This window comes from Balaenoptera ricei, chromosome 2, assembly GCF_028023285.1.
Source record: "Balaenoptera ricei isolate mBalRic1 chromosome 2, mBalRic1.hap2, whole genome shotgun sequence".
Taxonomy (NCBI): Eukaryota; Metazoa; Chordata; class Mammalia; order Artiodactyla; family Balaenopteridae; genus Balaenoptera; species Balaenoptera ricei.
The window spans coordinates 20,282,238-20,306,077 of record NC_082640.1 but is presented as its reverse complement, the minus strand read 5'-3'; the positions used below and the strand labels follow the sequence as shown (position 1 = coordinate 20,306,077).

Below are 23,840 nucleotides of genomic sequence, written 5' to 3'. Positions count from 1 at the left end.
AAAGGATGTGAAAAATTGTCCATGAAACTGAGGATTTTTAGAGGAGGAAGCAATATACTTTTGGAGGAATGAATAATTCTTCTATCAGCTATTTTTAAATGGGATGTGGGAGAAGGATTAGATGAACTTTTTGTAGCTTTAGGTGGCAGAGTTAATGTCAGCAGAGAACTAGACTTCTGGTTCAGCCATGAAGAGCACAGTGAGAATTATAAAACAACAGTGCCATCTCACCCTCATTTGGAATCTAGAGTTGGTTTGCGTTATACTCCTGCTTGGTCACTAAATGTGCTCTTTTCTTAGTTTTAGCCCTTTTTTTTTAACAGAAAAATGGAGATTACAGTAGCTCATATGGTTGTTTTGAGGACAAATGAAATAACAAATAACATTTCAGGGTGCCTAGGCTAACGCCTGACACTGAACAGTGCTTTATAAATGTTCATTGAATTTGAATTAGTCTCCTGTTTCTGGATGCTTTTAGTAAAACCTTACTCCCACTTTAAATATAAGTAAATATAAGTAATGTGTATGCATAAACTGACACCATAAAATAAAGATTCAATTGCCTTTCTTTCCCTCAAAGATTTATTCATTGTACTGATGATTCCCCAGATCCGTGTATGGAATATGAGGTAAGAATCTTTTTTTTTTTTTTTTTAAATCTTGAATAAAATTGATAGTTCTAGATGAAGATGTATTGAGAATTTCTATTTATTCTTAAGTGAAATGAATCAAATTTTTGGACTAATTTCTCTGGGAACCTAGAGCCATTGAAGTTTTAAATTTATAAAATATACACATAAAATACATGTATTATGTACATATACATACACATACAGTATATACACAGTATGTACATACTATGGAATATTATACATATTTTGAAATGAAGCAAACACCTTCATACTCACCATCCAGCTTAACCTGTTTAAGCTTTTTAACCTGATTTACAAGGAAAAGTAGTCACCACCATTTTACCATTTTTATTTATTTTTTCTATGGTTCTCTCATTTTACAGATTACATATAGAAGTAAGAACAAAAGGACAGCGGAAAACTTTATTAGAAATAGTAATAAGAGTTTAAACATAGCAACTCCCTCCCCCGCCCCCCAATAGCAAACCCATATTTTCCTGGTTTGAAGGTATACACAACACACACACACACACACACACACACACACACACACACACACACACACACACCCACCCTGAAGTGGGCAGTGTTCTTGGATGTTGTCGTTAGTTTAATTTCTTCATCATCTGTTTGCTTACAGTCACTTGTATATACACATGCTTTCAAAAGTTGTCCACTGACTCACTGTACCAAGTAATTCTTAGTGTGTTGAGTGTATATATTGGCATATCTTCTGTGAACAGGTAATTTACTCTTCACCAAGCCACCAAACAATTCCTCCATCTTTTAGCACTTGTAATTGAGATCTTTACATACCATTTGTGAGGGGTATGTAATATATTAGCATTTTCCCAGGTCATTAAACATTTTTTATAACATTATTCATGTGTATGTAATACATTCATATCTATTGTTTCACTGAACAAACATCTATCAAGCACTTGCTATATCTTATTTGTGCTAGAAACACAAAAATGAAAAAAAGTGTTTTCCTAGTCTTGCCCTGCTGCGTAATGTTTGTTGTAATGTCATCATCTATCCCTGAGATTGATTTCACCGGCAGTTTGCTCTTTTATTGCTTTTTGGGGAATATGCCATCATCATGTTAGTGCATAGGGTTTAAAACCCAGTTTTAAAAGCCCAGGAAAGTGAGAGTAATTAAAATGAAAAAAGTGGCAAGCAAAATCCTATGTATTGTGTGCTTGCGTCTGTGTGTATTTAAAAAGGTACCTACTATATGCTCATGTATTCATAGAATACTTCTGGAAAGATGTATGAGAAATTGTCAGCACTGGTTGCCTGTGAGGAGGAGGACAGAGAGACTGTTCGGGGGGAAGACTCACCTTTTACCTTTTTTAAAAAATCAAGTACAGTGTTTGTATTACCTGTCCAAAATGTTATTTCAATAGATAATGCAAATTTTCCAAAAACTTAATGACAGTTTATAATAATTGAGGATTTATTTGTTGCTTACATAAAAATTACTGTAGCTGTCAGAAAATATATTTGCCAGTATCAGCTTTTAATAGGTAACAACAGTGTAATTTTTTAGTGTGAGATTCTTCTAATAATTAGGTTCTTTTTAAAAAGGTGGCACTTACAGAGCTTGACCAAGAGCTCACAATAATGAAAATTGGAATCAGCGCACTTCAAATTTCTAAGACATATTTTAGCAGTACAGTTTTGTTTTGTTTTTAAGGAAAGCAACCTACTATCAAAAATTTAAAAATACAAGAAAATATGAGGATCCTACCACCCAGATATCCTCAGTATTATTAGCATTTTGACCTTTAACTTCCCTTTCTTGAGATATTTGTGTGTGTGTGTGTGTGCGCGTGTGCACCTGTGCGCATATACACTCTCCATAAGATGCTTTATGTGCCACTTTTTTTTTCACTTATGACATAGTATAAGCATTTTCACAGTTCATTAAATTTTTTTTATATCATGATTTTTAGTGGCTGCTTATCTTAAATATTTGCCGTTCCATGTTTCACTTGACAAACATTTCCTAGGCACCTGCTAGGTATTACATACCTGTGCTGGGAACGCAAAGATGAATAAGACCCAGCTCCTCACCCTTAGAAGAGAGACTTGTGTCAGATTATCCTAGTACAACATGGGGTGTGGGCTTACTCTCGAATGTTATGTACAAGAAACTGGGTGGCATGGGAAGGTACAGAGCCCACTGGGGGGATTCCTGGAATTGGGCCTAGAGTAATTCAAGTCCCATCTCCTAGGTCTTGAGGGGCAAAGAGGTGTATGCCAGGATTCGGGAGGCTGGGGGCTCTAGCCATTGATTATAATTAATACTTCAAAAGGACAGGACTAGTTTTTTCCAAAGAACATTTTAAAACCAGACTCAGAAGCATACATTTGTCAACTGTACTATTTATAAATTACAACAATATGAGAATTTGCACATATTAAATAATAAGTTATAGTAATAAGATCCATTTATGAATTGGGCCATTGGTAGAATTGTATTACTTTAAAATAATGGGAAAATCATGAAAGGGTTTTAGTGAGTCTTTGTGATAAGCTGTAATAGTTTTATCAGAGTATTACAGAATGATGCTTAAGGTAGATAACTTGGAAATTATTTTACTTTTTGATGTTCTTAAAGGAGTGAGGAACATATGAATTCTAGGGAAACTTATGGCCCAACGATGATAAGATGTGACTATATCATCCTTTGAGTTGTATGTTATGTCAGAACTCCCAAAATGGTAAATAAATGACAAAGGCGCGTTTTGTCATAAAGAGTTTTAATACAATTTCCCCTATTCTGTTAGACTAATAGATCACAGCTCTGTTCCCTACATATCATGTCAGGAATGTTTTATGATGCCTTTTTAAAAAAAAAAACACTTGATAATGGCAATTGTTAAGACATAGTCTCAACATAAAATTGTTTATTAGACTAGTAAATATTCTCTTGTTACATAGTTGTGTTCCTTTTTTCCTTTGTCTACAGCTTGTTCTTCGAAAATGGTGTGAATTAATTCCTGGTGCTGAGTTCCGATGTTTTGTCAAGGAAAATAAGCTTATTGGTGAGGTTTTTGTTTTTTTTGTTTTTTTAAACCTTTGAAAGTAATTGTTAAAAGAAGACAAACTTTTGATGGAAATAAATTACTTAGTAATTAAGACAAGAGTAACAATCAGTTTTTATCTCAGATGCTACCTCTAACCAATTGGCACTGACTCTCTGGAATGCTGTATTGACAAGGGTCTTGAGGCCAGATTCTGTTTCCACAGAAAATAGTCTTGTTGATGAATCACGTCAATCTGGATTCCAGAGATGAAAGTGGTGGCCTTTACTGTTCTCAGGATATGTGTAATACTACCTGCTTTCTCTCTGGGGCTTTCCTAGGTATTACTAGCAATACACTGCTTATTTTAAGCAGCGTAAAAAGCCCAGTTTTTGAACATTTATTTCTATTATTGAAGCACTGTTTATTATTCTAGCAAGAGAAAATATGCAAAGAAGTACATTGCTTTAAAAGCCACCCATTTTCTTTCCTCTGAGGTTATTATTTTGTCTGCTATGATTTATTCAAGCTAAATATTGTAGATAATTTGCTCTTATTTTGTCTAAGCACATTTTCCATGAGGTAGAATTGATCTTCAACCAAGAAAAGTGTGATTTGAACAGAATCAGATCAACACTATTTATTTATTGAATGTGTTGTCGACGTTTAACTTACCTGAAATACACCGGGGTTGTTTGAATTTATTGTATAATATTGTTATATATCCCTGAAAGAAACACTGCAGTATTAAGTACAGTTAAAGAAGGGAGTCATATTGGCATGTGATTAAGAAATTGGTTGGAAGCCCTTCTTTCAGAGCAGAGAACTTTTTCTTAGGTCTAGAGCAGATTAAAGGAGTTCTTACAATACTCCCTTTAGTGTTTTTGGAATAATGTCAGCAAGTCACTCTGAAGAAAGGAATGTTTACTTTTCCATGGCTTGAAACATCAGGCTTGTGAAGGCAGGATAGCACGTATGAACAAGGAAAATAGACCGTGAAGTGCAGTATGATTATGGAAGATGTATGGTGAGGGGTATTTTACATTTTCCCAAAGAAAGTGGAAAAGAATGCCAATTTTTAGACAGTTCATTGGAAAAATCAAAGAAGAAGCAGTTGACTATGTGGGTAGGTTTTAAATTGCTTCTTTCATTTTTTACATAAGAAACATTTTTATGACTTTGAATTCTTCCCATTGTACTAAGTAAAAATAACTACTGTTTCTAAAGTAAGAATGCATGGCAATATGGAATTTTAGGGTTCACCTAGCCATTTGAACCTTTACAACTGATAAGCTTTATAACTATATAAAATGCCGACTAATGTGTGATGCCATAGTCATTCGATCTACTTTAATGGTTTCCTCAAAAAGAGGTTTAAATCACATTTTGGTGTTTTTGAAAAGAATATTGTATAATAATGAAATATAAAATATTTTCTTGTCAGGTATTTCTCAAAGGGACTACACACAATATTATGATCATATTTCTAAACAAAAGGAAGAGATTTGCAGATGCATACAAGACTTTTTCAAGAAACACATACAGTATAAATTCTTAGATGAAGACTGTGAGTATTTTTTATTGACCCAGTGAAATGAAATGCGTAATGTTACCGAACCTTATTTCACGGTGGTACATATTTTAAAACTGGATTCAAAATACTGTATTTTAAGCATTTTATTATATGATGGTATTGCTGTTGGGTTTGCATGTTAATTTTACCTTATTTAACCAGAGTCCCTTTTTAGTACCGAGATGGTTCTCTCTCTTGTCATTTGAGATATTTTATTATACATTTCAAAGGGTCTATCTACAGAGAACCACATGCTTCTGTTATTAGAACTAAATTAGCTAGTTGACTGATCTACCTTTCTAGATTTTTATTTGAATGATCAGATAGCACCAGTTACAAAGTAAATATTTGTGAGTTGTTCCCAAGAGTTGAAAGTAAGAATTGAAAGTGCTGTGTATGAGACAGTTTTCATGCATTGTCAAGTTATATCTGCTATGGTTTCTGTTTTTCTGCTTGCCAAGCCTGGGGTCTGTGGCAGGTTTTGACTTTTAAAAAAGGTGAATCATGCCCTAAGCATGGCTAGATAGTGTGCTTTCCTATTGAAGATTTTACCCATTTTATTCCCCATCAAGCAGTTAGTGATTGATGTTCCTTTCTCTGATATAGATAACCTGTCTCTAATTGTGAACTAGTTGAGACAGTGTTGGTGTTTGGTTTGAATTTTTAAACAAAAGGGATTACGCCTGAGGATAGAGAAAAGGAAAACAAAATTATATAAGTAAAACATTGCAGGATACCGTTTTATGTTTGAAGTTTTGAGATGTAGAAGCAGGAAGTCTTTTGAGTAACTAATAATAAAACGCATTTTAAGTTTCAAAAGGAGGCGTAGATCATGAAAATAGAAGTTCGTTACTAACTTCAAGTTTTTTCTCCTTTGCAGTTGTATTCGATATATATAGAGACAGTAGGGTAAGTAAAACTGACATTTGATATGCTTTAAATACATAGGCATTCTCTATGGAAGGGCTCACCGCTCAACAAATATTTTCTCAAATCAGCTAAGGTGCTTGAAATTCACCATGGCCGAGAATCTCCCCTTAAAATATCCTTAACACTAGGAGACATGATATCTTCCGTTATTATGTATCACAAATTCAAAGATTATTAATTTAACAGATGGCTAAGGCCACCCTGTGTCCTCCTTTCCCCTTTTGTCGGGGGGCTGGGTCTACTTAAAATAGTTGAGTTTGTACTCTTCAGTGTGGCCAGGAATTTGTCATTGGATATTTAGACAGTTATTATTTTCAGTCACCTGAAAGGCCCTTAGCATGATTTGAGTCGCTTGCATCTTTAGACTGAAGATGAGGATTCGAGTAGTTTGTATTTATTCTGTAATCTTGAAGTGATGGAAACTTCTGTAGTGAAAAAGAAAACAAAAACCTGACCTAGTAAATCCTGCAGCAGAGATTTCACTATCAAGACATGCAATCTTTTCAGAGAAATTTGGGTCACTAGGTGTCCTGTGACAGTGCTCACTGACTTAGCTGTTCAGAGGACAGCAGTTGTGTTTTCTAAACATGAGACCCCTGTGTTTCTTAAATGTCTCTCACATTTATCTTCTTCCCTCTCCACGCTCCTAATGCCTCGTTGTAGTGATGCTTGTGATACCTTTGAACCATTTTTTGGACAAAAGGAGAGGCCCATATGGTCATATCCCAAAATAACTGTTAACTGTTTACTCATCTCTATCAAGCCAAAGGCATCACTTACTCTGTTTTCATGTATGTCTTTTTTTTTTTTAACATCTTTATTGGAATATAATTGCTTTACAATGGTGTGTTAGTTTCTGCTTTATAACAAAGTGAATCAGTTATACATATACATATGTCCCCATATCTCTTCCCTCTTGCATCTCCCTCCCTCCCACCCACCCTCCCTATCCCACCCCTCTAGGTGGTCACAAAGGACTGAGCTGATCTCCCTGTGCTGTGCGGCTGCTTCCCACTAGCTATTTATTTTACGTTTGGTAGTGTATATATGTCCATGCCACTCTCTCACTTTGTCACAGCTTACCCTTTCCCCTCCCCATTCCTAAAGTCAATTGTCTAGTAGGTCTGCATCTTTATTCCCATCTTGTGCCTAGGTTCTTCACGACCATTTTTTTTTTTTTTTAAGATTCCATATATATGTGTTAGCATACGGTATTTGTTTTTCTCTTTCTGACTTACTTCACTCTGTAAGACAGTCTCTAGGTCCATCCACCTCACTACAAATAACTCAATTTTGTTTCTTTTTATGGCTGAGTAGTATTCCATTGTATATATGTGCCACATCTTCTTTATCCATTCATCTGTCGATGGACACTTAGGTTGCTTCCATGTCCTGGTTCTTGTAAATAGAGCTGCAATGAACATTTTGCTACATGACTCTTCTTTTTTTCCTATAAAATATGTATTATATATTTATATCATATTTGTATTTATTAATATATATTAAATATATATTATATTTAATATATAAAACATGTATTTATATAGTATATAGTATAGTAGTATTACTATTAGGTTTTTTTATTTTTCTTTTTTAAATTTGACACAAATACTTTAATGCACACAAAGAGTAACAATGCACAATTGGCCAATACCTTAAACAAACCATTTGGTCATCATTTAAACTTCATTTTCATGTGGATCTGCTTTCTTTTTTTTTTTTTTACTCACAACTCACACACACGCACACTGTATTTTATTTTTACAAGAGATAAATAAACTGACGCCAAGCATTGTAAATGGATGACCACAACAAAAGCAATAATGATTGCAATTACCAAACACGAAACACACTCATACTATGTCATATTACTGACATTCAGTCCAGTATTCCTCCACTATAACACCTCCTTTACTTTGCAGTGAAAATTGATTTGTATATTTTTTGCCTCTGAGTCCTTGTGGGATTTTTTTTTTTTTTATTCAAACAGAAAGTCACAAAAATTATAATCATCCTCATCTACGTGACTCTTTTTGGATTATGGTTTTCTCAGCATATATGCCCAGTAGTGGGATTGCTGGGTCGTATGGTAGTTCTAGTTTTAGTTTTTTAAGGAACGTCCATACTGTTTTCCTTAGTGGCTGTATCAATTTACATTCCCACCAACAGTGCACGAGGGTTCCCTTTTCTCCACACCCTCCCTAGCACTTATTGTTTGTAGATTTTTTGATGATGGCCATTCTGAATGGTGTGAGATGATATCTCATTGGAGTTTTGATTTGCATTTCTCTAATGATTAATGATGTTGAGCATTCTTTCATGTTTTTGTTGGCAATCTGTATATCTTCTTTGGAGAAATGTCTATATAGGTCTTCTGCCCATTTTTGGATTGGGTTGTTTGTTTTTTTAATGTTGAGCTGCATGAGCTCCTTATAAATTTTGGAGATTAATCCTTTGTCAGGTGCTTCATTTGCAAATATTTTCTCCCATTCTGAGGGTTGTCTTTTGGTCTTGTTTATGGTTTCCTTTGCTGTGCAAAAGCTTTTAAGTTTGATTAGGTCCCATTTATTTATTTTTGTTTTTATTTCCATTTCTCTAGGAGGTGGGTCAAAAAGGATCTTGCTGTGATTTATGTCATAGAGTGTTCTGCCTATGTTTTCCTCTAAGAGTTTGATGGTATCTGGCCTTACTTTTAGGTCTTTAATCCATTTTGAGTTTATTTTTGTGTATTGTGTTAGGGATTGTTCTAATTTCATTCTTTTACATGTATCTGTCCAGTTTTCCCAGCACCACTTATTGAAGAGGCTGTCTTTTCTCCACTGTATGTTCTTGCCTCCTTTATCAAAGATAAGGTGACCATATGTGCGTGGGTTTATCTCTGGGCTTTCTATCCTGTTCCATTGATCTATATCTCTGTGTTTGTGCCACTACCATACTGTCTTGATTACTGTAGCTTTGTAGTATAGTCTGAAGTCAGGGAGCCTAATTCCTCCAGGTCCGTTTTTCTTTCTCAAGATTGCTTTGGCTATTCGGGGTCTTTTGTGTTTCCATACAAATTGTGAAATTTTTTGCTCTAGTTCTGTGAAAAATGCAGTGGTAGTTTGGTAGGGATTGCATTGAACCTGTAGATTCCTTTGGGTAGTAGAGTCATTTTCACAATGTTGATTCTTCCAATCCAAGAACATGGTATATCTCTCCATCTATTTGTATCATCTTTAATTTCTTTCATCAGTGTCTTATAATTTTCTGCATACAGGTCTTTTGTCTCCTTAGGTAAGTTTATTCCTAGATATTTTATTCCTTTTGTTGCAGTGGTAAATGGGAGTGTTTTCTTAATTTCACTTTCAGATTTTTCATCATTAGTGTATACGAATGCAAGAGATTTCTGTGCATTCATTTTGTATCCTGCTACTTTACCAAATTCATTGATTAGCTCTAGGAGTTTTGTGGTAGCATCTTTAGGAATCTCTATGTATAGTATCATGTCATCTGCAAACAGTGACAGTTTTACTTCTACTTTTCCAATTTGTATTCCTTTTATTTCTTTGTCTTCTCTGATTGCTGTGGCTAAAACTTCCAAAACTATGTTGAATAATAGTGGTGAGAGTGGGCAACCTTGTCTTGTTCCTGATCTTAGTGGAAATGGTTTCAGTTTTTCACCATTGAGGACAATGTTGGCTGTGGGTTTGTCATATATGGCCTTTATTATGTTGAGGAACGTTCCCTCTATGCTGACTTTCTGGAGGGTTTTTATCATAAATGGGTGTTGAATTTTGTCGAAAGCTTTCTCTGCATCTATTGAGATGATCATATGGTTTTTCTCCTTCAATTTGTTAATATGGCGTATCACATTGATTGATTTGTGTATATTAAAGAATCCTTGCATTCCTGGGATAAACCCCACTTGATCATAGTGTATGATCCTTTTAATGCGCTGTTGGATTCTGTTTGCTAGTATTTTGTTGAGGATTTTTGCATTTATGTTCCTCAATGATATTGGCCTATAGTTTTCTTTCTGTGTGACATCTTTGTCTGGTTTTGGTATCAGAGTGATGGTGACCTCATAGAATGAGTTTGGGAGTGTTCCTCCCTCTGCTATATTTTGGAAGAGTTTGAGAAGGATAGGTGTTAGCTGTTTTCTAAATGTTTGATAGAATTCGCCTATGAAGCCATCCAGTCTGGGCATTTGTTTGTTGGAAGATTTTTAATCACAGTTTCAATTTCAGTGCTTGTGATTGGTCTGTTCATATTTTCTATTTCTTCCTGGTTCAGTCTCGGAAGGTTGTGCATTTCTAAGAATTTGTCCATTTTATTGGCATACAGTTGCTTGTAGCAATCTCTCATGATCCTTTGTATTTCTTCAGTGTCAGTTGTTACTTCTCCTTTTTCATTTCTAATTCTATTGATTTGAGTCTTCTCCCTTTTTTTCTTGATAAGTCTGCCTAATGGTTTATCAATTTTGTTTATCTTCTCAAAGAACCAGCTTTTAGTTTTATTGATCTTTGCTATCGTTTCCTTCATTTCTTTTTCATTTATTTCTGATCTGATCTTTATGATTTCTTTCCTTCTGCTAACTTTGGGGTTTTTTTGTTCTTCTTTCTCTAATTGCTTTAGGTGTAACGTTAGGTTGTTTATTTGAGATGTTTCTTGTTTCTTAAGGTAGGATTTATTGCTATAAAGTTCCCTGTTAGAACTGCTTAGGTTTTGGGTCGTCGTGTTTTCATTGTCATTTGTTTCTAGGTCTTTTTTGATTTCCTCTTTGATTTCTTCAGTGAGCTCTTGGTTATTAAGTAGTGTGTTGTTTAGCCTCCATGTGTTTGTATTTCTTACAGATTTTTTCCTGTAATTGATATCTAGTCTCATAGCATTGTGGTCGGTAAAGATACTTGATATGATTTCAATTTTCTTAAATTTACCAAGGCTTGATTTGTGACCCAAGATATGATCTATCCTGGAGAATGTTCCATGAGCACTTGAGAAGAAAGTGTATTCTGTTGTTTTTGGATGGAATGTCCTATAAATATCAATTAAGTGCATCTTGTTTAATGTATCATTTAAAGCTTGTGTTTCCTTATTTATTTCCATTTTGGATGATCTGTCCATTGGTGAAAGTGGGGTGTTAAAGTCCCCTACTATGATTGTGTTACTGTCGATTTCCCCTTTTATGGCTGTTAGTATTTGCCTTATGTATTGAGGTGCTCCTATGTTGGGTGCATAAATATTTACAATTGTTATATCTTCTTCTTGGATTGATCCCTTGATCATTATGTAGTGTCCTCCTTTGTCTCTTGTAATAGTTTTTGTTTTAAAGTCTATTTTGTCTGATATGAGAATTGCTACTCCAGCTTTCTTTTGATTTCCATTTGCATGGAATATCTTTTCCCATCCCCTCACTTTCAGTCGGTATGTGTCCCTAGGTCTAAAGTGGGTCTCCTGTAGACAGCATATATACGGGTCTTGTTTTTGTATCCATGCAGCCAATCTGTGTCTTTTGGTTGGAGCATTTAATCCATTTACATTTAAGGTAATTATCGATATGTATGTTCCTATTACCATTTTCTTAATTGTTTTGGGTTTATTTTCGTAGGTCTTTTCCTTCTCTTGTGTTTCCTGCCTAGAGAAGTTCCTTTAGCATTTGTTGTAAAGCTGGTTTGGTGGTGCTGAATTCTCTTAGCTTTTGCTTGTCTGTAAAGGTTTTAATTTCTCTGTCAAATCTGAATGAGATCCTTGCTGGGTAGAGTAATCTTGGTTGTAGGTTTTTCTCCTTCATCACTTTAAATATGTCCTGCCACTCCCTTCTGGCTTGCAGAGTTTTTGCTGAAAGATTAGCTGTTTACCTTATGGGGATTTCCTTATGTGTTATTTGTTGTTTTTCCCTTGCTGCTTTTAATATTTGTTACTTGTATTTAATTTTTGATAGTTTGATTAATATGTGTCTTGGCATGTTTCTCCTTGGATTTATCCTGTATGGGACTCTCTGTGCTTCCTGGACTTGATTAACTCTTTCCTTTCCCATATTAGGAAATTTTTCAACTATAATCTCTTCAAATATTTTCTCAGTCCTTCTTTTTCTCTTCTTCTTCTGGGACCCCTATAATTCGAATGTTGGTGCGTTTAATGTTGTCCCAGAGGTCTCTGAGACTGTCCTCAATTCTTTTCATTCTTTTTTCTTTATTCTGCTCTGCAGTAGTTATTTCCAGTATTTTATCTTCCAGGTCACTTATCCATTCTTCTGCCTCAGTTATTGTGCTATTGATCCCTTCTAGAGAATTTTTAATTTCATTTATTGTGTTGTTCATCACTGTTTGCTCTTTAGTTCCTGTAGGTCCCAGTTAAATGTTTCTTGTATTTTCTGCATTCTATTTCCAGGATTTTGGATCATCTTTACTCTCATTATTCTGAATTCTTTTTCAGGTAGACTGCCTATTTCCTCTTCATTTGTTAGGTCTGGTGGGTTTTTACCTTGCTCCTTCATCTGCTGTGTGTTTCTCTCTCTTCTCATTTTGCTTAACTTACTGTGTTTGGGGTCTACTTTTCACAGGCTGCAGGTCCGTAGTTTCCGTTATTTTTGGTGTCTGTCCCCAGTGGCTAAGTTTGGCTCAGTGGGTTGTGTAAGCTTCCTGGTGCAGGGGACTAGTGCCTGTGTTCTGGTGGATGAGGCTGGATCTTGTCTTTCTGTTGGGCACATCCACGTCTGGTGGTGTGTTTTGGGATGTCTGTGACCTTACTATGATTTTAGGCAGCCTCTCTGCTAATGGGTGGGACTGTGTTCCTGTCTTGCTAGTTGTTTGCCATAGGGTGTCCAGCACTGTAGCTTGCTGGTCGTTGAGTGGAGCTGGGTCTTGGCATTGAGATGGAGATCTCTGGGAGATTTTCGCCGTTTGATATTAGGTGGAGCTGGGAGGTCTCAGTGTCCTGAACTTGACTCTCCCACCTCAGTGGCACAGCCCTGACGCCTGGCTGGAGCACCAAGAGCCTGTCCTCCACACAGATCAGAATAAAAGGGAGGAAAAAAAGAAAGAAAGAAAGAAGAAGATAAAATAAAGTAAAATAAAATAAAATAATTAAAATAATTATTAAGAGAAAAATTTTAAAAAGCAAAAAAAAGAAAAATGGACAGACAGAACCCTAGGACAAATGGTAAAAGCAAAGCTATACAGACAAAATCACACACAGAAGCACACACATACACACTCACAAAAAGAGAAAAAGGGAAAAAATACATATATATCGTTGCTCCCAAAGTCCACCTCCTCAATTTGGGATGGTTCATTGTCTATTCAGGTATTCCGCAGATGCAGGGTACATCAAGTTGATTGTGGGGATTTAATCCGCTGCTTCTGAGGCTGCTGGGAGAAATTTCCCTTTCTCTTTGTTCGCGCAGCTCCTGGGGTTCAGCTTTGGATCTGACCCCGCCTCTGCGTGTAGGTCGCCTGAGGGCGTCTGTTCTTCGCTCACACAGGACGGGGTTAAAGGAGCAGCTGCTTCGGGGGCTCTGGCTCACTCAGGCCGGGGGGAGGGAGGGGTACGGAGGAGGCGGGGCGAGCCTGCAGCAGCAGAGACTGGCGTGACGTTGCACCAGCCTGAGGCGCGCCGTGCGGGGAAGTTGTCCCTGGATCACGGGACCCTGGCAGTGGTGGGCTGCACAGGCTTCCGGGTGGGGAGGTGTGGATAGTGATCTGTGCTCACACACAGGCTTCTTGGTGGCGGCAGCAGCAGCCTTAGCGTCTCATGCCCGTCTCTGGGGTCCGCGCTGATAGCCGCGGCTCGCGCCCGTCTCTGGAGCTCGTTTAGGGGGCGCTCTGAATCCCCTCTCCTCGCGCACCAGGAAACAAAGAGGCAAGAAAAAGTCTCTTGCATCTTCGGCAGCTGCAGACTTTCTCCCGGACTCCCTCCCAGCTAGCTGTGTCGCACTAGCCCCATTCAGGCTGTGTTCACGCCGCCAACCCCAGTCCTCTCCCTGTGATCCAACTGAAGCCCGAGCCTCAGCTCCCAGCCCCGCCCGCCCCGGCGGGTGAGCAGACAAGCCTCTCGGGCTGGTGAGTGCTGCTCGGCACTGATCCTCTGTGCGGGAATCTCTCCGCTTTGCCCTCCGCACCCCTGTGGCTGCGCTCTCCTCCGTGGCTCCGAAGCTTCCCCCCTCTGCCACCCGCAGTCTCCGCCCGTGAAGGGGCTTCCTAGTGCGTGGAAATCTTTCCTCCTTCACAGCTCCCTCCCACTGGTGCAGGTCCCGTCCCTATTCTTTTGTCTCTGTTTTTTCTTTTTCTTTTGCCCTACCCAGGTACATGGGGAGTTTCTTGCCTTTTGGGAAGTCTGAGGTCTTCTGCCAGCGTTCAGTAGGTGTTCTGTAGGAGTTGTTCCACATGTAGATGTATTTCTGATGTATTTGTGGGGAGGAAGGTGATCTCCGCGTCTTACTCTTCCGCCATCTTGAAGGTCTCTCCCACGTGTCTGTCTTCACGGGTGATGGCATCTGTTAAGAGTTAGAAAGAGGAGCCATGAACTGAGATGTGGTACAAAGGAGGGATGTCACCTGGCAGAGTTTCAGCTTAGTGGAAACAAATCTTAGAGAAAGGACGGGGAGCTGGCGCAGTAGAATGGGTAGGAACCTGAGCTGGTGGGCGCCCGTGGCCCTGTTCTAAAGCCGGACCCCGGCCACATCCAGTCAGTCACGCACCACTGTTTATCGAGAGCCTGTCCTGTGTTAGATGCTGGGCTTCTAACAAGCAGCTTCCAACCAGATGATCTCTCGACCGTCAAGGAGCTTATCTTCGAGACTTAAGCGTTCCAGGATTGGCCTGGTAGCGAGCAGGATGGAATCAGTGAGGGAGGGAGGGAACCTGGCCCGTTGCCCTGAATGTGCGGCTCAGAAGCACTTTATTCTCATTTAATTCAGCATCTCCCGTAGTCCATACCACCCTGTGAGTTGTGTGTTATTTGTTCCCATTGTTCAGATATTGATTCTGAAGTAGTTCTGTTCTAATGCAGTTATATTTAATGGCATTCGAAAATTTGGGGTTTGCCAGGGTGTCTCAGTATTTCCCTGGCACATGTCCAGGTCTGCTGTGGTTCAGTAGGGCTGGCAGGTCCGTGCACGTGTGTGACTTGGTGAAACAGCTATATAAATGTCTTAAGTGAAGTTGGACATGGACATCAGTAATTATGACTGTGATCTGACAGAACTGAAAGCAGTTTGCGTGCTTTTAAAGTGGGAAACACGCCAGCGTAAACATCCTGACGGTTTCTGAGAAGAGATGTCAGCCATGATGTAAAACTCATTTGCATTCATTCAGTGGCACTTGTATCACCATTTCTTAGACATTGTCTTGAATATATAATTTTATGGCTACTCTTGTGAGAAAGGTAACTCTTTTTTTTTTTTTTTTTTAATTTATTATTTTTGGCTGTGTTGGGTCTTCGTTGCTGCACGGGAGCTTTCTCTAGTCGCGGCGAGCAGGGGCTACTCTTCGTTGCAGTGTACGGGCTTCTCATGGCGGTGCCTTCTCTTGTTGAGGAGCACGGGCTCTAGGCACGTGGGCTTCAGTAGTTGTGGCACGCGGGCTCAGTAGTTGTGGCTCGCAGGCTCTAGAGTGCAGGCTCAGTAGTTGTGGCACACGGGCTTAGTTGCTCTGCGGCACTGCACGTGGGATCTTCCCGGACCAGGGATCGAACCCGTGTCCCCTGCATTGACAGGCGGATTCTTAACCATAGCGCCACCAGGGAAGCCCTAACTCTTCTTTTATGTTGGTGTCTGATCTGAAGTATAATCAGAGTGTGTCTAGGCTTGGTGACACTCTGATGTGTCCACGTTCTGACAGCGACTGGGCAGGTGGACTCAGTGCTGAGAGCTTCTACCTGCATGGTGTGTCAGAGCTACAGCGCCCCCATCCAGTAGGTCTGGGACGAGGCCTTGGAATGTGTATTTTAAGAAGCTTCTTAAGTGATGATAATGCACGACTAGAATTTAGAATAACTACTTTAGGTACTTGAAAAATGATTCAGGTCCCCCTGTGTATTTTTTTTGCTGTGGTTATTGTCTTGTTATTAATTTCATTGCTTTTGGGGATGAATATCATCTTGTATCTTTGATATTGTTGCGAATGGATCTGCAATCTCGTCACTTTTTTATTTCTGTCTTATGAGTGATTGAGAAAGAAAGTACAATTTCTAATGTGCTAAGTATTCTTTAGATATTTGTTAGATTAAACTTGTTAATGTCATTAGTGTGAAAATATACATAGAAGGTCTGATTCTTAACCTTGCTCCTCTGCACTCCTTTGGTGTTAGTTTCTTATGTATCCTTCCAGTATTTCTTGATGCAAAAACAAGCAAGATACTTATTTTTTCCCATCTTTCTTACGCAAGAGTCAGCATATGATATACACTTGCACCTTGCTTTTTATACTTTTTAAAAACAGTGTATCTTGGAGAGCTTTCCATTTTCTTACAAGGCATAGTATTTCATTATGTGGATCTACTATCTAGTTTGATGAGTCACTTCCCTATGGATGAATGCTTAGCTTGTTTCTAGTCTTTTACACACTGTGCTATGGTGAACAATCCGTATACTGGTGTGTGCACATGTGTGCATGTCCTGGTCTGGACTGAACTCTTTCAAGGAGTAGACTCTGTGTTACTGATTTATGCCCTCATGCCTGGCACAGTGTTTGGTGCATAGAGATTTAGTTGGGTGGATGGGGGGGGGTGGACAGTTGGTTGATATTAGGAAGGTCAGTGTGACCACTCTTGTCTGATGTGTTGCCTAAAAGCAGAATTTCTCAGGATGTCTTGTTCCTGAGGTGTGACATGAAAAACATGTTATAGGTTTGAAATCCTCATCTTGATAGTTTTATGCCTGATTACAGCTGGCTTATTTTTCTTTAAACTAGAGGATGGCTTCTGAACTACAGAACAAATTCTGCCAGCTATCAGCCCTAACAGTGGTGATTTTATTTGTTTTTTACAATGTGGCATATTTTTAGTTTATAGAGCTAAATATTCTGATGCTAACAGGTGTGAAAGGTTTTTTTTTCTTTCTTTTAATAAGGAGATAGTTTTACTGGTTATAAAATCTCAAGTCAAAAGGGTTTGAATTTTAGAAAGTACTCATTTTGTTAAAATAACATACAGTATATCAGAGACATCTGAGTAATCGCTGAAAAAGCAAAGCTGAAATCATACCAAGGAGTTGATTGATGGCTGACATTATTTCACGTAGTCAGAGAAGGTACGAGTGGGCACCAAATTGAAGTGAGGATACAAGTCAAGTGGCAAGAAGGATTTGCAGGATTTCTCCTGGGGATTGTAGAAACCAGGAAACTTAGCCAATGGTATATGGTAGAAACTTCCTGTAGTAGTTCTTTGCCTCTTATTAGAGGTTTCTAGTTTGCAGCCAGTCCTAGGAAGATGTTTCATCTTTCTTAAACTTTTCCTTTAACACAGATGAGAAACAGTGCTAGATATTAGTAATGCTGGCTTAGCAGTCCAGTTCCTTTTTAATTTTACACATGCATGGCTGATCAAGACACGATTGCTACATGTTTACAGAAAAAACTACCAACAACAAAACGGTACAATTAAATAAATGTCTCAGTGAGAAAAATCAAAAGGAGCAAAGATAAAAGTTTCAACGAAACATTTATCTAGTAAAATGTCACATAACGTCTCCGTGATCAAATGTGTTGGCTTTAATCTCCTGGCAGGATTTCACAGATTCTCCAGCTCCTTTATGTCAGTGCTCTGCCACTTTATACCAAGGTGCAGACTCTGTCTGACTGGGTCAGAGGTGTCCTTTCCCTGAGGCTGGAACCTATCACTTTGGCCATCGCTACTCTCAGAGTAGAAGATGGCTGTTTCTTTTAAAGGTTGATTTCTTTTTTTCATCTCCCTTTCATGTGCCTTCCAAGCTCTATCATGCAGAGAAAACAGTTATTACACTGAAATGAAAGACAGCTGAGCATTTTCTTATGTCTTTCGTGTGTTTATAAAAAACAAGCCTTTGCAGAAGCCTCTCAGGGCTCAGGGATGGTGCTGAGAACTGCTGGCCTCTTCATGAAAGATCATTGAAGTCACCCTTGAGAACATTCCAGTCATGCTCCTTCGGTGGAACCATTTTGTGAGATTTTCCTTTCCCTGCTTGGGTTTTTGACATAAAATTCTCATGTGATTGGAGGCGGAAGTCGACATATATGTCTTCGTCGGGCTTTCCTTTCAGGGTCTCTCCTCCGCCTTTACGGGCGGCCTCCCCTTTGGCACTGTGCCTGCACCACTTAGACAGGCGGCCCCTTCTCAGATGGGGCCTGGAGGAAACTGTCTTTTGATAGAAGTGATATGATTTTTACGATAACCTTTTGGGTAGAATAAGATGTTCTTTCTGATAAGGCAGATTACAGACTTTGTTTTATTTTATGCTTATTGATCTTTCTTTCTGTACTGCAGGGGAAGGTGTGGCTGATTGATTTTAATCCATTTGGTGAAGTCACAGATGCACTGCTGTTTACTTGGGACGAACTGTTATCTGGAAGAAACTTAAAGGGTGATTTTAGTGAAGAAGCCCTGGAGCAGGTAAGATGATCAGAAAGATCCCCAGGAAACCCGTCAGTCCACTGAGGAACTGCTCGCTGGTTCTCCAGGCGCTGACACAGATTTACTCATAGATACTTTGCTGAGTTCTTCGTTTCGTACTCTCTCGTGAATGTTTTCTGTCTTTCACAAAATAGTTGTATTAGAGAAAGGGTGTGCGCTTTGATTTCTTCACTTCCCTTTGTCTAAAGTGAAGATGATCATCTGATAGTTTCTCTTCTGGTTATTTTTCTTTTTCTTGGCTCCTCTGTCCTGCCCATCTGAGAATCCGGACCGTGGGTCAGGTCACGCATCTGTTTATTCTGGTCCCGGCCCCGGGCTGCCACGCACGGTTAGAGGGATGTCGCCCAGATGGGCAGACGGGGTGGGGAGGGGGCTCGTCCTGGTCACCACGCCTGGCTTCCCGTGGCTCTGACCGCAGGCTCTGTCGCCCTCGCCAACGTCCCCTCCTGCTGTCCCCAGTGGCCGTTCCACCCACTGCACGCTCCTCAGTGCCTCCGTCCATCACTCCTGTCCTCCTCAGCAGCTGCTTTCGTGTCTTCCCTCTTAGGAAAAGAGAATCCATCGGTGAGAACTCACTCCGTTTAACTGTCGTCAAACCTACAGACTTAACCTGCATCCTTCCTCCCGAGTCTCGTCTCTGCCCCTGCGTCTCTCCAGGTTCCTGGGGCTACCATCTGTCTTCTTTCCTTTTTCCAGTCTCTTCCTTTCTCTGTAAGCAGGTAGCCGTGTTCCGACGCCTCCTGTCTTAGAAAGCAAGACCTCCCTCAGCCCTGTAATGCCTGCTCATTTTTAAAGGAAATTCTGAAGTCACCCATAATCCCACCTCCTCGAGAACCACTGTTAACATTCTGGTGTGTAACCTGCCTGCACACATACACACGAGGCTTTCTAAAGTCAATGAGAGTGCTCTGCGTCTACAGTTCTGTCCACGGAGCTCTTCATTTCGTTCTCTCTCCTGAGTGTTTTCTGTCTTTTACAAAATAGTTTTATTTTCACACAGTTGTTTAAAATCACACAGAATTGGAAAGAGGTGAGACTTGAGATCCTACTACCTAGAAATGGCCATTCTTACCAGCTCTGTTAAGGTTTTCTGGGCAATTTTTGTGTGTATACACATGCGCGCGCACACATTATTTTGGAAGTGGGGTCCTGCAAGTGCCTCTCCTGCTGTCGGGCCACTCGCTTGTCCTGTGGCCACCGCTCCCCACGCCCCTTGCTGCCCGGGCCTCCTCGGCTCATCCCCCCCTCCACCCCCTGCCCCCGGTTCCAAAGAAACTGCTTGTGGTGAGGGCTCCACCAACGTGTCAGGAATTCCAGTGAGCAGTGCACGGCCCCGCTCTTCCTTAACGCTGGGCCGCATCTGAGCTGTCACCTCTTGTTCCGGTCACACCCTTTCCCCTGGTTTCCGTGACGCCTGCTTGCCTCCCGGCTTTCTTCCTGCTTCTCCGGCTGCTGCCTTGCCCTCCGTGTGAACATCTTTCCTTCTGTCTGTCTCTGAAATAGTCCTTTTCATCCTTACTCTGTCCCGGGCCGTCCTGGGCCCTGTTTTTCTAGATCTGACTGTGGTCCCTGTTTTCCGCATCAAGGCGCTTGCCCTGCCGCGTGGGCCTCGCCTGCGGACTTGCCTGCCTCCTGCCTCAGGCTGTAGGTTTCCGAGCCCGTTCATGGGATCTCTGTTCTCCATGTGTCTGTGGGGCTGTGCACAGTGCCAGGCACAGCTAAGGCTGATCGAAGTAGTGAATGAAGGGGTCTTATTCCTGCTGGCATCTTAAGAGTCGTAGGCCATTAAATCTGAGCGTCAAGGAAGAAGATTTGGCACAAGGTTATTTTTAAATATGAGGGACAGAGTTATTGGATAGAAACAGTTTGCACAAGATTCACTGTATGATCCGAATTCATTCATTCTTCCTTCCCTCCCTCCCTCCCTTTCTTTCTTCTTAATGTAAACAGCCTCATATCGGAGGTTGGGGATGCCAGAAGGGCAACAGGAGCCGGCCCCCGCCTTTCCCCAGCATCACCTCCCGTCTGTCCTCCGCCGCACAGAGACCTGCCTTCCTTTCGTTCCTCGAAGCCACAAAGCCCTGCCCGGCCTTCAGGTCTTAGCACTGGTCGTTTCCACTGCCTCCAAAGCCGTGTTCACTCCCAGGCCTCACGAGGCTGCTTTCATCCTGCTTCTCAGTTCTCAGTCCAGACGTCCCCTCCTTAGCAAGGTCCCACCTGGCCCCCCTCTGAAGAGGAGTCTACATGGTTCTCCTCTTACCATAGTGCCCTGCTCTTTTGTTTTTATAACACTTTTTAGTCTCTGGAACAAGCTTGTTAATTTGTTATTTGCTTGCTTGGTGGCTGTCTGCCATCTTGTTTTCCAGTTTTCCTCCCACCCCTAGGACAAGGTCCAGCAGGCAGTTGGTGTTTCATGAGTACTTGTCAGATGGCTGGTCTGTCTGTCATAAGGTATGGGCTGCTTTCTAGGGCTCCACGGTCCTGTTCCATCCAAGTTCCCGGCCTGTCTCCACCTGCTCCACACCATCCGTCCCTCACCTAGGTCTCTGCCACCCATGAAGCCCAAACACAAGGCCTCTGACTCTGAAATCCTTTTCAGCACCAGGCAACATGTGAATATTCTATGCAAGACTCTAAGCATGTACAGTAAAGAATGTGAAGACCTGTTAAATATGATCCTTGAATTTGCAGTTTTACATAGGTGCTGAGAGGAATCTACAAATAAGTATGTAAAATGACGTGGGAAAAGCACAGCAGTGTTAGGGGTTCGGAGCACTCGCTTGCCCTTACTGTTAACTCTGTTCTCTAAGGCGGTATTTCCAGCAGTGCACCTGTGGAAAGCGACTGTGTTTGTAAAGCGTGCTGGCCCGTGTGGGACCACGCGAGGCAGCCTCGGGCCGGGAGAGACCCGCAGCCCTTCGTGGCCATGCTGGCTGCACACCGAGCACTCAGGGGCCACCTCGCCCCCCGCGGGGACTCTGTCTTCACACGCCTTAGATGCGTATTTTCTTGTGAACATGGGGAGGTCTTTTAAAAACCTTGGTGATTTCTTTTACTTCAGAATCTGATTTTCTTCCCTACGTAGTACAGAAGAGGACATGGAGTTGGAATTGCTACTCCAGCATCTTTTTCAGTTTGAAGAATAGACTTAAAACAGGACTTTCTCACCGACTTTCCTTTTTCTTTTCCTCTGTAAAGGATGCTCCGGCCTTCCGTTGCACCAACAGCGAGGTCACAGTTCAGCCGAGTCCCTACCTGAGCTACCGGCTGCCCAAGGACTTTGTGGACCTCTCCACCGGGGAGGATGCTCACAAACTCATCGATTTTCTTAAACTGGTAAAGTTTCTGTGTACTTAGTAGGCTGGCCAGCTCTGCTTTCAGGTTGACTCTTTTAACATTTCATTTTAGTCATATACCATGTAGACTTTTATTTGATGATTGGGAATTAATGGGCCAGGATTACTGAGTGAGGTCATTTTATAATGACATAATGTCAAGTAAGCTGAAAGATTAATTTATTGATTAAAATGACAGAAAATGTTTTTATATGTGTATCCTTTGAGTAATTTTCATAATACTTGTAATCTTGAAGAAAGTATGTATAGTTGACCCTTAAACAACCAGGGGAAAATCCATATATAATTTATAATGAGCCCTTCGTATCCACGGTTCTGCATCCACGGATTCAACCGGCGGTGGGTCCGCAGTACCGTAGTATTTACTACTGAAGAAAATCCACATGTAAGTGGCCTGTGAAGTTCAAACCCATGTTGTTCAATGGTCAACTGTATACTGTTATAGGGCTGAGAGCAGATTAGCTCTCTCCGATGGGTACTCCAGGGGGAAGGTGAGTATTTGTATTTGTGTGTGTTTCTGGGTGGGAATATTTGTACGTAAAGAAGAAAGAGAAGAAAATGTTCAAATATCTTGAGGATAATGTGCCCAGGAGCCAAAGTGATAAACTACTTTAATGAACTACATAAGGCATGTTTTTTTTCCATGATAATTTTCAACCACATCTTTTGCTAGGGGCCTCTAGAAAATTATACTTGCTGACAGAAAAAGCGATCTTGGCTGAACAAATATCCCAATTAGAATGTGCTGTTTTAATGCATCTTGGTTTCCTTTGACAGAAAAGGAATCAGCAAGAGGATGACTGATTAGCATGCTAGAGTTCAAGGCCAAGTCACACAGGAAACCACCGCTGCTTCTGGAGGCCGTACATAGTCCACAACCTCCTATTAACCCAGTCAGCGGGGGAGGGGGAGGGGGGCAGCGTGGAAGTCAGTGGCTTTTTATATTCATGTATAAAACTGGGAGAAATGGAGGGACTTTGCTACTTGTAAAAATAACACAATAAATAGATCTTAAACATAGGAAACCATCCTGTTCTGATGATAAAATACTTTCTATGAAATACCTTGTTCTTTAGGCTTAGTCTATTTATATTTATCTCTGTTCCTTGTGCTATTTTTTTTTATACCTGGCAGGTAGCTGGGCAAGTTTATATTTGTTATACAGAAATGGGTTCTTTCTTTATCATTACTTTTCCCATTGAAAAAATAGAACCTTATATTACTATAGAAAATATTTTTCCTACTTTGAGGATTTTCATGTAATTTTTCTATCAGTTGAGCTTTGGTTTGGGTATAGTTAAAATAATACAGACTTCTCAAACTGTCAACCATGAATTTCAGTATAGTACCTTAATATGTATCCCTAAAACTATCACAGATATAATTCAGCCTTTTAAACGATTATTGGAATTTGGTGGGAGGTAGATTCACTTTTTTTAGGCCACCGTTTTAGTAATTATTCTTCAGTGTCCTGACTGATGATATATCAGTGATACCTGATTTACTCAGCACTTTCTAAATGCTAAGACACTCTGCTAAGTGCTCTTTATGTGGTATTTTACATCACGGAGCAATTTAAGGAAACAGACGTTACAGTTTCCTAGGGTATCTATCTAATGTGGTATCAAAGAATATTTTACTAGTCGGAGGTATGTTTCTCAACATCAGAGAGCATGTGCTCCCATAGAAAGATAACAGAGAGAAGTGGGGCAAAATCTCCCCTTTCTGTGAG

At 40.2% G+C, this 23,840-nt stretch overlaps 1 protein-coding gene across 1 annotated transcript in view; it reads left to right on the top strand.

The window, feature by feature from the left end:
* CDC123 (cell division cycle 123) overlaps nucleotides 1–23,133 on the top strand; it is a 56,954-nt gene extending 33,821 nt beyond the window's left edge. The window contains exons 7-13 of the mRNA XM_059912069.1: nucleotides 581–629; nucleotides 3,610–3,685; nucleotides 5,109–5,231; nucleotides 6,118–6,146; nucleotides 18,606–18,731; nucleotides 21,951–22,088; nucleotides 22,886–23,133. Coding sequence (XP_059768052.1) covers nucleotides 581–629; nucleotides 3,610–3,685; nucleotides 5,109–5,231; nucleotides 6,118–6,146; nucleotides 18,606–18,731; nucleotides 21,951–22,088; nucleotides 22,886–22,912 — 568 coding nt within the window. The 3' untranslated portion in view covers nucleotides 22,913–23,133. The remainder of the gene's footprint in view (nucleotides 1–580; nucleotides 630–3,609; nucleotides 3,686–5,108; nucleotides 5,232–6,117; nucleotides 6,147–18,605; nucleotides 18,732–21,950; nucleotides 22,089–22,885) is intronic.
* Nucleotides 23,134–23,840: the final 707 nt, after the last annotated feature.